The sequence below is a fragment of the Venturia canescens genome, chromosome 1, assembly GCF_019457755.1.
Source record: "Venturia canescens isolate UGA chromosome 1, ASM1945775v1, whole genome shotgun sequence".
NCBI lineage: Eukaryota > Metazoa > Arthropoda > Insecta > Hymenoptera > Ichneumonidae > Venturia > Venturia canescens.
Genome location: NC_057421.1, coordinates 36,353,391 through 36,367,226, shown reverse-complemented (window position 1 = coordinate 36,367,226; position 13,836 = coordinate 36,353,391). Strand labels below are relative to the sequence as shown.

Below are 13,836 nucleotides of genomic sequence, written 5' to 3'. Positions count from 1 at the left end.
TATATATTGAATAATGATACTTTCGAGATATTTCATCTACACGCACGTTCATACGATTTATCACAAAACCACCTCCATTCATCTATCTATCATTCACAGAAAACGACAGTTCGGACGAAGCGGAACAAGGGCGTGAAAATCTAGGTACGTTCTAACAATAAATAATTATAGCCAACATGGTATGAGGATGTCAAAAATTATTATAGCGTCATTTACATTTATTTCGTATGTCTATTCAGCAGGTGAAGCAAATATTCAAATTCCACCAGTTGTACCCGAACGGCCCTGAGGTGTTCAGCACAATCAGCCGCCGATGATTCCTGAGCAAACGGCAGGTAATGGTGATCATTATGATGAACCACCGATTGATCATGAGCAGCCGGGAAATAATATTCCTTATTATAATGAACCACCGATGGTTCCTTTGCAGCCGGAAAGTAATATTGCTCATTACGACGAACCTCCCGTTTATGTAGAAATTGGCAAAATTCCGGCTGCTCGTGGACAGCAAAGAATCCCAGCTCACCCTCCTGAGTAAGAAAAAAACGTTACTTTTCCACTGACGGTATGTCGTGGTTGTATGGGGGCTGCACCAGTAATGGTTTTTGTTCCATGTGGGCACCTCGCGTTTTGCGATAGGTGTTATCAACGGAATAACGAAGTAAAAGCCGAAAACGAGGCCCGTTTATTTAATAATTTCATCATCCATGTTGAGGAATATGCACGGCCAACACCAACATGTTCTGTTTGTCGTACTGCATACACGATGGCCATTGGAGTGTGGTATTAGTTGAGGTGCTTCATTTTATAAAAAAAGTTTTAATAAGGTACTATAACGTACGATACTTGAGAACAAATATTTTTTTATCTTTGTATTACTGACAGATTTGTGAGCAAAAACGGCTGTGAATTATTAAGTAAAATGAAAATGAAATCCAAAGAATGAAAGATGTTGAATTATCTCTTTATAAATGAATCCATTATCCTGTCGTATATTTCGTGTACTTATCAAGGCTAAATTACATAATTGTTGAACATGACTCTTCTCTGATGCTTTTATTAATAAGATGTTTTTTTGTTGAAAACAGAACACATTTAATTTTCTCTGTGAAATTCCCTTGCTTGTGTAACATTGTCTTGTTTTTCTTTTTTTTCAAAATTATTTTGTGAATTTTGTCCGACAGAGAAACTTTTCTAATTTTTCAAATCAATTTTTGTCGTTGTAGAAACCAAACTTTGAAAAAAATTTAAAAGTAAGCTCATGGAGCCATTTCTTACCATTTATATTAGAAGAAAAAACCAAATACGTACTTTACTCATGTCAATGGAAGGTACCATTTACAACCGTAGTAAGCGGTAAAATGAATCGGACGGTCTCACAGTTTTCAATATTTTTTACAAACATTGAGCTTAGCAAAACGCACGGTGCAGTTTTGTTTTCTGTGATATTTGATAAAAATTAGAAAAATGCTGGTGTGAAGTCGTGATGAATGAAAAGATAATATCAAGAGACTCGGTACAGTCTCGGGACAAGTACATTGACAGTCCTGTCGTCTGCTGGCCTGAGGCCCTCGCCGAGACTATTCTTTAAATTATTATTAACACATATAAGATATGCTATATTATTGTATGTATAAGAATAATGCAATATAGATGAGTATAAAAAATATATGAGTGTGGTGCTGCAAAATTCACAGCCACCGTTATATATATATAACGGTTGCTGTGCACTGCATTTTATATATAGGGTAATATGGGGCAAAGCGGACACTGTATCCATTTTGCGCCATAAAGTTGAATTCCGGGGCAAAACGGACTTTCCCGAAACTGAAATTTCATAAAATGGATAAAATATTTTTTTCGGTTCCAAATCATGTCCTGACCATAAATCATGGTAAATTGTTGAATTCCACGGTAACATCCCCAAAAAATTCAAGTTTCAGAGCAAAATAGATCCCAAACTACTTTCTCACTATCTATTCGCTTTTTTGAGTCATTTTTAAAAACCACAATAGTAATCAAAGTACGAATAAAGAAAAAAGGTTTTTTATTACTCATAGTTGACATCTTCGTCTTCAACAATTGTGCACGAGGTGTGTGCCCATTTTTTGCATGTTACACAGGAAATCCAATCTTCGGAGGACGACGAATATATGACCCTTCGCAAAAAATGCAAGAAACGTCTTCAAAAGACGAGGACTTAGCTGTTTTGGTGAGCTTTTTTTTCTGTCTGCTAAAATGCTACATTTTGAAAAATTTCCGTATTTTGATTTTTATGCCTCTTGAAGGTTGTATCCGTTTTATAAAATTCGGGAAACAAGGACTGGGCATCGATTTTGGGACTCAAAAATAGTTGAAAGACCATATGCTCCTCAATGAAACTTGCTTAAATCCTTAAGTGTCCATTTTGCCCCATATTACCCTATATTGTAACAAGATTTTCCCGGGGAGGTACGACCGAGTCTCTTCTTGGCTCACCCGCTCCTTCCCGTATGACTCTCCGGCTGCGAGAATGAACTGGGAGCCAGGTACAAAGTACCGTCGATTTAGTCGACTTTATTTTTGTCGATTCTCGAGATAGTAACACAGCGCAAAACTAGGGCTTAGAGTACACGAGGGGAACGAATGACCGAGGGCGGCCCGACTACTCAGCTCATCTGAGATACACAAGGTAGAGGGGGGGATCCTTGGGGCAAAGTAGCAATTACGAAGCACAAAAGAAATAGTCAACAACAAAATATAAAATTCAGAACAGTATTTGCCATTTATTAACACTTTAGATGAGATAATAAATTATACAAAGAGAGAAATGGGAAATCACGCCAGTTAATTTTAAACAGAATGATAATTCAGAAAACAATAGTTCGATTCGCCATTTAACAAAATAATAACTCGAAGGAACAATATTTTTGATTTGCCTTCGCGTTAACCCTAATTACACGCAGGTAACGAAATGCCGCAAACGACCTACCCGAGTTCGCAAGGTAACTACAGGTAATAGGTAACTGCTATGACGGAAATTGTAACACGGCGGCCACTACGGCAGGGGAGGCAACAAAGTGACCATTGCGAAACAATCCCAGGTAACTTACGCCAGTGTCGTAGGTAGCGCAAAGGCAAAAGGTAATCGACACCTGGTAATTCTTTACCCAATAATTCATCCGCGAGCTAACCTACACCACGGCGACAAAGATCGCGAAAGATAGCGCTCCGCGATTCGGAACAATACTCAGGCGCAACGCGAAAGGCAAAAGTTAGGCGAAATTATGATCGACGAGGAAAATTAACAGAATTTCACAATAGAATACTTGAAAAAGATAACAGAAAAGTCGTCGATCGTGAGGCAACAAATATTACAGCAGAAAATCAGAAAGGAGGCGCAATACAAAAGACTCGAAAGAAAAATACTGAAAAACAACGGCTTGTCTAACCGCCGTACATTCCGAACGCGACAATGAGAATGAGAGAGACGCAACGAAAACATCGCGCGGCGAGCGCGCTCGCTAGAGCCATCAACACTTGCAGGGAGAGAAAGACAAAAGATAACTCGAAATTCGCTGTGCGTTATACGCAGCGCTTACTCAAAATCGAACGAATAATCGTCCCTATAACTTTCTCGAAATAATGCAATACGGGATTGAACCAAATTAAGGATGAATTCTTTGATAGAGCTGAGCTTCTGCATAAACTATACGAAAAATGGAGACACGGGAAGTATCGGCTCCAATCTCGCACGATACTTCTTCACACATGTCTCCCTCAAAAGAAAAGGCCACCAGGCAACAAAACTCGAAAAAACGGAACTAAATTCCGAAAAAGGTAGGCTCAACTCTAACAAAGAACTCGTGGAGAAAGAGTAGTGGGCTTACCGAGAAGATCACTCGTCGCACATTTGGAAACGGAAAGAGGGCCTCGATGGTAGCAGGCTTCGACTTCTGACTCGCCGGTGAGGTGATCGGAACAAGACTCCTTGTGCGAACGAGTGGTCCTCAATATTCGGCGCCATCCCCACAACTTGGTCCACGAACCGCAGCGCTTACCCGCTAGGCGTGAACTAGAGCACGGGCTCATGGTCCACGCTTTCGCGGGAATTCAAATTACGAAGCGCGACACGTCGATGATTTACCTTCCTGTTGCTCTCGCCTCTCCCGTCCACTCGAAACATTCCTCCCGACTGGATTACCGTGATTCGGGTGCCTTTCCTCTTGGGGATCCGGCGGGCAGCTCTGAAAGACCGAGGGGAGGCCTCTCTTACGACTTCGGACGTATAGAAGTCGTGGTGGACCCACGACAAAAACCACCAGGCAATACAGCACCTTGGCTTCAGAAAACTCCTCCGAATCCCACCTGACGAGGCGCCGTATCGCACGGACCATGGCACCCGGATTTACGGTGTAGCCGACGGTGCAACTCTCGGTTGCTACAGCAGCGGGAAAGGCACGGGCGGCGTTCAACGAATGGCCTATGCCAGCGTGTCCTCTCAGCCGTCCGCTGGTCAAGAATGATACTCGTTACTCCAAGACGGTGTGGGAGGGTGCTTCTCGCGAACAAGATCGGGTCGAGCAACAGCAAAGCATTGTCACAATAAAAGACGGTTCGCAACGCTAGCAGCGAAGGCGACACCAAACATCCCAAAACGACAACGAAACTTTTACTCTAAATAAACGTCAAATTAAACTTAAAATAGACAACAAAATTCTCTCTCTTCCTGCCACGTAGGTAAAAGGTAGCTAAATATAACTAAAATCTCTCAGATCGGTAATGTAGGCGGTTTCTCAAAATTAAATCTATAAATTACGCAATGATGAGTTCGGTTCCGACCAACACCCGATGAGTCGAAAGGTCGTCAAAATGGGCCGTAAACCCCGTCCACTGGTCGACGTACGAGTGGCGGGGCAAAATGTCACGTCACAATATATATAGGTACAATGAGCGACGACAGTATTCGTTCAGAGGACATTTGATTTAACATATCCTCTGTACGAATACTTTCATCACTCACTGTATATTTATATATAATGTACAGTTGACACACTCGGCTATTTCGCCGCTGTAAAGTTGGGATCTTACCTTGAAAACAATACCTCGAAGTGAAAGTAGCCGCGTACAACTTGTAAACTTGTCGATAATCAAGTATGTTTGATTATATTTTTTTTTATAAGTTTGAACATAAATATTAGTTTTCTAAGCGAGTTGACCATATTATTATTATTTTTGTCTAAGAACACTGTCTGTCACATATAGAAAACACAAGTAAAACTTGGTCAAGGCAAGTGTGACCGTTCCAGAAAAATGTTTTTTCAAAGAAATTCCCCCTATAAGTTGATTGCAGTGAAACGCATAACTTCCAACTTTTTAGACCTGCAAGCAGTCAGAAGTTTAAAAAAAGTGGCTGTTTTCATTCTGAAAGACTTGGTCCAGATGAGTGATTCAAAAAAATTACACCATAATAAAATGATGTCCTTCATCCAATATCGAATCAGACGATATTTATATATGAGATTTTAAATTGGTCTACTCCAAATCAAATAGTTACGAAACAACTATAAAGATAACTATATAGAATATAACAAAAAACATCGACACATTGTGGAACTATTCAAGTATCAAAAAGTTAGGAAAAATTTTTACGTCATCTGAAAGCGTAAAGAATAATCTTCGTGCGAGTTTTTTCCACCTATTTCATTGACATATAAGTTAATTTGTGGCACATGATTGTCAAGTTGTATACAATGATACATGTATGAAACCATTGAATTCTCTTCTTCTTGTTTCAGAATAACATAAGGAAATTAACAATGGATAATTACGAGAATGCGACCGATTTGAATGAGACAATTCCAATGTACTTTGGAAATGTGTCTATGAGGGACGACTATATCTTCGATAGGACTGATGTCAAAGTGATATTCATTACGCTCTATTCGATCGTTTTCGTATGCTGCTTTTTCGGTGAGTCCATTATAGTAAAGATTTTTTACTGCTTCAACATGTTGAATTAATGTACAACACTTGCGAGTGTGCTCTAATTTTGCTGGGAATCGAATTAAGACTAGAGAACGTGAGAGGTCGGAGCGATCGGTTTTTTTCTCTGTGAATCCTCAAAGCAGGGTCCCAATTCGACATCAGTAGAAGTCCAGTCTCCTGATTGGCCAGGATATATAAATGTTCTTCTTGCCGTCATATTATGGCGTGAGAATATCCATATTTCGTGGGCATTTGGTTTGTGTTGAAATGGGAACTGCGACTTTAAGCCATGCGACACAGTTCAGAGGGTTTTGGACTCGACAGGATTGAACAGGGATATTAAAGCACCAAGGATTCGAGCACTTGGGAATTTTAGGGGCGGTACAGTGCGTCAAAAACTTGGACCCGTCCCCTGCAGACTTGGTGAAGGACGATCGATAATTTTACTACAGCCATTGGACTACGTACATATAAATTCGATCTTAATTAATATTGCAGACCTTCCTAAAGCTATAATTCAAACAGAATACCAATTACATACATCGTTGATGTTTAACTCGTTATTCTCCATGTTACTTCCACACGAAAATTCAACCCAAATTGTATTACATGCTATTGAAATGTGGTCGGACGCTGAATAACAAAACCGTATTGGTAAAAGATGCGGTGTATCAACATTATCGTCTCGATTAATTGAGTCTGGTGCATGATTACGGAGGGATTGACAGAGTGGTGATGCTGGTTTATCGAGAGAGATATCAGCTATCGAAGCTCTTTCGCTGGTGGTTCATTATACGATCTTGGAATGGTGATGAGTCTCATACTCTGCACAAGAAACAGTCGTAATGTAGAGTCTAGATTGTGTTCTCATACTCTTACGTGTAGTGATTGTTAGCAAATGAGGGTTAACGATACTGATTAAATCACAGAAAGTGAGAGAGAGAGAGAGAGAAAAAGAGAAAGTATTCGTCTTCTTGTTTTATGGCTTTTCACGGTTATGCCTGCGTCGATAATAGCGATTATTTCATACCTGATATAATTATTTGTTAAAACTATGATATACTTATCGCAGATAAAGGCCATGAGACGGCGACGTCCTGGTTGTATTAATGTTGATGATGATAGACGACCAACACGATGTGTAAATGTGTAAACATTGTGTTCCTAAAAATTTAGGAGTAAGAGTTTGCGGTGATTCTAATTTTAAACCGCGCCAATGCTTCCCAATGTTAAATGGCGATGAAAGGGTGCTCGATAACCAGCAACTCCTGCTCTGTTTTCCTCCTTCTTGCTGTAGTATCATTACGTTGAATGTATACTCCAATGCGGTCTGCGGATACCGTATAGAGCGGAACTTTGAGCGCTCAGGCGTGGTGAACGTTTCAGATTATAGCTCAATCATTTACGATACCTCGACAAACAACTAAATGAAGGATGCATTCGCCATCGAATATTGCGAGGATTTCTTTCTCACTATACATTTCAGACTTATTTTCTGATTAAGTTTTTCTCTATGTGTATTCCACGTGTGCAGACGTTCGCTTTCTGCTGAAAAAAAGCTTCGATTTGTAGACAAATCCATCGAAGTATGTAGAACCCGTTTTTTATTGTGCCCGCGATAGCGATGATACACATTTCTGAAACCCATAGCAATGTTTGTTTTGAATTCTCCCTCTTTCAGAGAAATAGAGAAATAATAAGCTAAATAAGATATGTCGTAAATGGACAATCTTTTTGAAAGTTTTATCAATCTGAAAATTGTATGTTGTAGAAGATTGCATGAGTTGGATCAATTTACATTAATTCAGTTATTTAATAAATGGTCCACATCATCGATTTGGTATGAAATAATAATGTAAATAGAATACGCTCGATGCGTCTTCAAATAAAATCTCTTTGTTCAAATAATTGATTGATCAGTATTCCAATGATGGAATCAAAGAGTCAATATAAAAGCATATGGGATGATTCTGAATTGCAAATATCGTGAATGAGGTTGATATTGAAAAAGGGGTTGGTGTCGCCAAAAATTTTGGATAGATTTCAGCGGAAGGAATATTTCATGACATATAACACTACCATGACATATGTATACTATAGATATTATTATTAATGTTTATACCCACGAATATAACGATTATGAAGGAAAAGACTGTGTAGACATATCAGGAACGAAATTCGAAAATTACCTGCAGCAAAGATTTTCGAGAAGTTGATACAGGTCAATTGCTCTTTCGCGATGAGGTAATTTGTTCAGCCATCTAATATATCGTTCCACGGCGAAGTTGATCCTGCGATAAAAAGTAAATTGTTGGCCTATATATTCTCTAATTTCTATGTCGTAAAATTAATCGCTTCCATAATCGGTTTTGGTGGTGCTCAAAAAGGGAGTTATCTGGAAATTTTTCTGGAAGTATTGAAAATTGGTGACTTGATATAGCTACTCTTTTCAAATTTTCACTTTAAAACCTCGTACCTTTGCCGCTCGCGCCACCATATCGGAAAAATGGCGAACAAAAACAGTTTTTTGGTCGCGCTATCACCTTCCCTACTCATTAAGGTAGTTCTGTACTTTTGTTGAAATTTTAAGAATCGGCTGAAATTTAAATATGGTGTAAAGATAGCTGTCACGGACCGACTGTCAAAATTTCAAATTGATTCACTATTTATTTTTCGAGATATTCGCGATTAAAAATCGGTCGTTTTATACGCGATGCCTATACCTAACACGGCACTGGATAGCACTTTGTTTACATTTTTTATTACCGACGCTAAACGGATCTTTCTACTTCAAAATAAAACCAGTCGTATATGAACTATTATTGTGGGATTCATATTTTAAAAAAATACGAATTTTTGACTATCTGAAATATTCTGAAATATCAACTGATGAATTGTGTTAATTTTACATGACGCGGAACGGGCGCATGACCAGCTGTGACGACGTGGCAACAGTGTGAGGTGCGGCGAACTGATGGGCGCAATACAAAGCAATACGAAAGCTTTTGTCTCAAATGTTCGACCACGTTTCTCTATTGAATTGACATTTGAACACTTTTTAAATTCTTTCGGGGCGAATAAATAAGATTTCGGGAAACACTGACATTTTGACGCTTGACGCTATTAGTAATACTTGAGAATGGCGTTGTTGCCATAATTACAGTGCCATTTTCTACATGTGTAAGAGACCAATTCGTGCATGAGGCGTGATTGTGTAGGACAGGCAGAGCATACAAGCTCTGACAAAATCGTGTAGTTAACAGCACCGTATAAGCGTTGGATTTCATTGCACGCCGCGGCTCAAATTTTTAGCTCATACGGAACTACGTACATACAGAACTACTTTAAACGGTGACATTAGTTATGCAACAAATTAAACTAGGGAAAATTTCCCATTGTTTATGCGCTTACCATTTTATCCGTAAAATCAATAGTTTCGGCGTACAAAAGCCGCAAACCAAGATACATTTACACTAACTTTTTTCTTAAATACTTTTTACAAATGTTTGTCAAGCACGAATTAAAATTGTACTCAACTAGGCTTCCATTTAAATTATTCCAAAGATCTCGATGGAGAATATTATAAATCTATTTTTTAATCATATAGTATTTCAAAAAGGTACGATACTATTGCCCCTGATGATTGAAAGAATGCTTATCCGTAGATTATCCGGTTGAGTAAGCAATCCAATCTTTCTTCAATGAAAAGCGACTTTAAGAACGGTGCACCGTCACTTCCAATTCATCTCGTTCCACTCAACTCAATGCTTCTTCAGACTGTCGGTATTGAACCCTCGTTAACAAGATTAACACACGTTTTTTATCCGATTCGTTAAATAAGCATTCGATTCATGTTGAAGCGACTGGAGCTTTATCTTGTGCAAAGAATCCGCTGTAATATATATTGTGTCAATCCAAATCTATGTGGTAAAACTTGTCATGATCATTTACTGTGTGATATGTAATTAAATAGCAGAAACTTCAGATTAAATTCAGAGCCTGTGAAAATCGCGATACTTCCCAATGTAAATTTGAACGAACAATTATCAGTCATTCTAAAGTGAACTGAAATAACGAGAAAGGAGGTATAAATTTATTCATCGGAATATTATTTTCGTTTAACAATTGATTTAACAATCAACTTCTTAAAATCGCAGTTTCATGATCTTCAACAAGCATTTTATTCACTACAAATTTTATTTTCTTTCCAGCGTTTCTTAAGTAGATAAACTTGAAAGAACTTTTGAACTCCACATTCTCAAAATTTTCATACAGCACATTTAATAATGTTCCATGGGTTTGAGCTTTCATGATACGATAGAGCTTCGAATGAATGACAACCGAGTTATGTGTAGGGAAAGAAGGTGAATCGGGTCCAGTGCTATTTTTTTCACTTTATCATTTACTTTGATATCGCGGTATCTGCTGTCGAATAAATAGATTGGATGCTTTTAGTTTGGTATTATCGGAGAACAACATCGTAATAAAGTAAAATCAACCGAGATGTTTGGGTAATCCATTCATTTTTTTTGGGAAATACCTCGATATTGAAAACCATGTCATACGATCGATAAATATTTCTTCATCTGCTACAAGATTTATCGATCCTGTTTTGAGCTAATCGTGCTGCAATTGTATTTACATTCATATTACATCGATTAATGTCGCAATAACATTCACCGCCGCGCCATATTTCTTAATTTTTAATTCATTTTCAAGCTCGAATTCCAGTATGCTTTGTATACACTAATAAAGATATCGAATTATCTGATACGGAATTGAGTTGAAGCCCTCAATTTTTGAATAATTAATTATGACTTGATTTTTTTGAAATATGATCTTTACTGAAACGTTCTATTTTTTAGTTACTTTTAAAGTAGTCCATACACGAAACGATTTTCTTAAGAAAGTCTTGAAATTTACAGAGTTTAAATGGGTAGTCGACTTTCAAATTTTAAAGGGTTCGTCTTATTGGTTATTGAGATAAACATGTTTGAATATGAAGAAAATGCACAGGGTTATAGGTACTATGCGTAAAAAATCGTTTATCTTTCCATATAACGAATGAACGCTTCTTAAGAAGTTTATGAAAAACGTACACAATAACAATGAAGTATATAATGAAAGTCTGGGAAAAAATTCGAGAAGATTGTCTTAATAGTAATAAAGATACATTACGTTAAAGATTGAATGAAATTGGTAAAATGAGCACTCATAACCTCACACACAACCTCACATTTGCTTATTTCGTTTCTTCTTGGCTTGGACCATTCTTGTCATAGCCTTCTGTCTTTTTATTAAAACTTTTTTCTTGATCCATTTCCCTTTGTATTTTCCCTTAACTCTCGCTAATGCGATTTTTTACGTAAAAAACTGTAGTATTTTCGTTAGAAACGAATAAAATTTTGCGATCAGTAAGTAGCGGATCCTCAAATAATTAATGGCTTTTGTAATTTCATTCGCTAAAACATAAGTTGAAAAAATGTATTTTCAATTTCGAATTAATAACTCTGATTAATTTAAAGTAATTATATCTTCAAATTGGAAGTAAAAATCGACCGAATTTAGACACCCGTAAAATACGGTCTTACGGGCATGATCTACTTTAACTTGACCTTCTAAAAGGTCAATAAACAATACGAATGAACAATACGCATAGAGCTCTAAGAAAATGAAAATAAAATGTTATGATGACTGGTGATAAAATATCCAATATCTATGCATATTGTTCAATCTGAATCTATGCAGTGAATTATATTTTCACTGCTCGGGAAAAAGAAAAATACACATATAATTAACATTCAGACGAAGTAACCAAGTGGATTTTCACCAAAACGTGCCGATCATACCGAGCAGCTTGTGGTGACATACAAAAAAGCGAAAAAGAAAAATGTGTTACACTGTCAGGGAAAAAAGCACGGGCCTGGAAAAGGTTGAAACATCGAGTAAACGGATTGGAAGGATAAAAAGGAGAAAAAATAAGTTTTTCTCACACACTCCGCCGTTATAATATAGAATCAATGTGAAGCTCAGAAAAAAAGGACGCACGCTTCAACATACTTTTTTTATGAGTGATTAGCGATGGGACTTTCGTTTTATTTATCAGGTTTTTGGTTGTTTGCAGAGATGAAGGGCGAGTGAAAAAAAAATTCAGATGTCTTTCCAACAACTGTCGCTCGCAACTGACGTTTTTATAGTTTCCTCGTCCATCATGAGCACGCTATTTTTTGCAAAAATTTGCAAAAAAAAATTTTCAAGGGTTTTAAGGAATTGTAATAATCTAGCTATTATGGTAACCTTTGAAGCGCATTGTTGCCCAAATCATTCTGCCTTACCGGCTTCCTAAGAGTAATGCAATCATTATGTTACATTTATAAAACATCATCAAATTTTCGAGAAACACAGTAGTTCAACATTTATCCCTCTTCAAGATTCGCCGAACATTATTCCACCCATGTATAAATAAAATTCAGGTGGAATAGAACTTTTGTTATTAGGAAAATTTAAGTTTCCCATTGACATATGCAATGGTTTTTGATCTCCTTGTTTTTCGGGTTTTAACAATCGAATTTTCTCTGTTTTTTTTTTATTTTTGGTAACGGTGTGTTTTCCGTGGATTATTTAATAACAGAAAGCCACGTGCACTTTCAGTGGGTAATTTAAATCTACACTTATGTCATATATTAAAAAATCAAAAAATTGTTCCGAATTCTTAATAATTTTTCAGAATGGTGTATTTCAGTGAAAAATGATCGTAGTAAAGTGTAAATAAAAGCATTTTGAAGCTTTAAGTTACCAGTTTTAAGATTTAGCGGCGAAAAAAAATCAGAGTTACATGTTCTGTGCAATTTTAAAAGGTTGTATGACAAAAAGTTGCAAAATTAATTTTTTAACGTGTTTTTTTTTATAAAATAAAATTTTCCAACTGGGTCATGGTATGTACCGGATAGATTATTTATGTGGTTTCAATCGGCTTGTTTTAATACCTCGCTACGATCGAGAGGTCGGAGTTGATCTTTTAGCCAGGGAGAACTGTCTGACGAATGAGTCGCGCAGCGCTTCTTATACCCAGTTCCCCACCATAGAATTCTCGAGCGCCGAGAATCTCCATTTTCGATCGGTTCTGCGCACCTTTCTGTAACGCCTACTCTGATTGGCCAGTTGCCATGATTCACGCTCGCCCGTTGGTTGAGCGGGCTCACATACGATGCGCGGACTACCGCTTTTTATGATTTTCAGCTTATTCCGATTTTCAATAACAATAACTTCGATTTGATCAGTTATTATTTAATTTCTTCTTTGTTTTGGCATTGTTACTTCGTTCAATATGATTCGAATAATTACAATCGCTAAAAGTCACGTACGCGTCCTATAGCCCATTAACGCTCTGCTCGCGCATGCGTCGCAGTTGAATTTTACATTTTTCATTGTGATTAGATTTTATGTTATTAATTTGACTTGTAATCATTTTTCTTAAACTCGTGTTATTTTTCTGATAATTTTGATTGTAATTACGTGCTTGGGCGACTTAAAATGACAAAAATGCAAAAAGAATTAATTTCAGTAAAATATAGCGCGGCTAAGTTCAGAGCGGTGACGGTTGCCCCGCTCGGGCTCATGCCTACCGACCTAAGATGGCCGCCACCTGTCAACAATGACGAGCGTGGTCGCCGCGATGTTTTGTCCGCGATCTAAAGATCGCGGAGTTACGTTAGTTTTAACGAGCTCGGGCCATCGCGCGAGTGTTCCGTTACAATACATGTAACGGTGGCTGTGCACTGATTTTGCAGCATCACACTCATATATTTTTTATGCTCATCTATATTGCATTATTCTTATAACATACAATAATATAACATATCTTGTATG

General features: G+C 37.5%; 1 protein-coding gene across 10 annotated transcripts in view; it reads left to right on the top strand.

Annotated features, from left to right (window-relative positions):
- TrissinR (Trissin receptor) overlaps window positions 1–13,836 on the top strand; it is a 139,716-nt gene that overhangs the window by 38,162 nt on the left and 87,718 nt on the right. For 9 of the 10 annotated variants that reach the window (XM_043412596.1, XM_043412551.1, XM_043412595.1 and 6 more), the window contains one exon: window positions 5,778–5,952. In XM_043412596.1, coding sequence (XP_043268531.1) covers window positions 5,799–5,952 — 154 coding nt within the window. In that variant the 5' untranslated portion in view covers window positions 5,778–5,798. Of the gene's footprint in view, window positions 1–2,159; window positions 2,213–5,777; window positions 5,953–13,836 lie in introns of those variants that run through there. The other variant, XM_043412532.1, reaches the window with a different exon arrangement.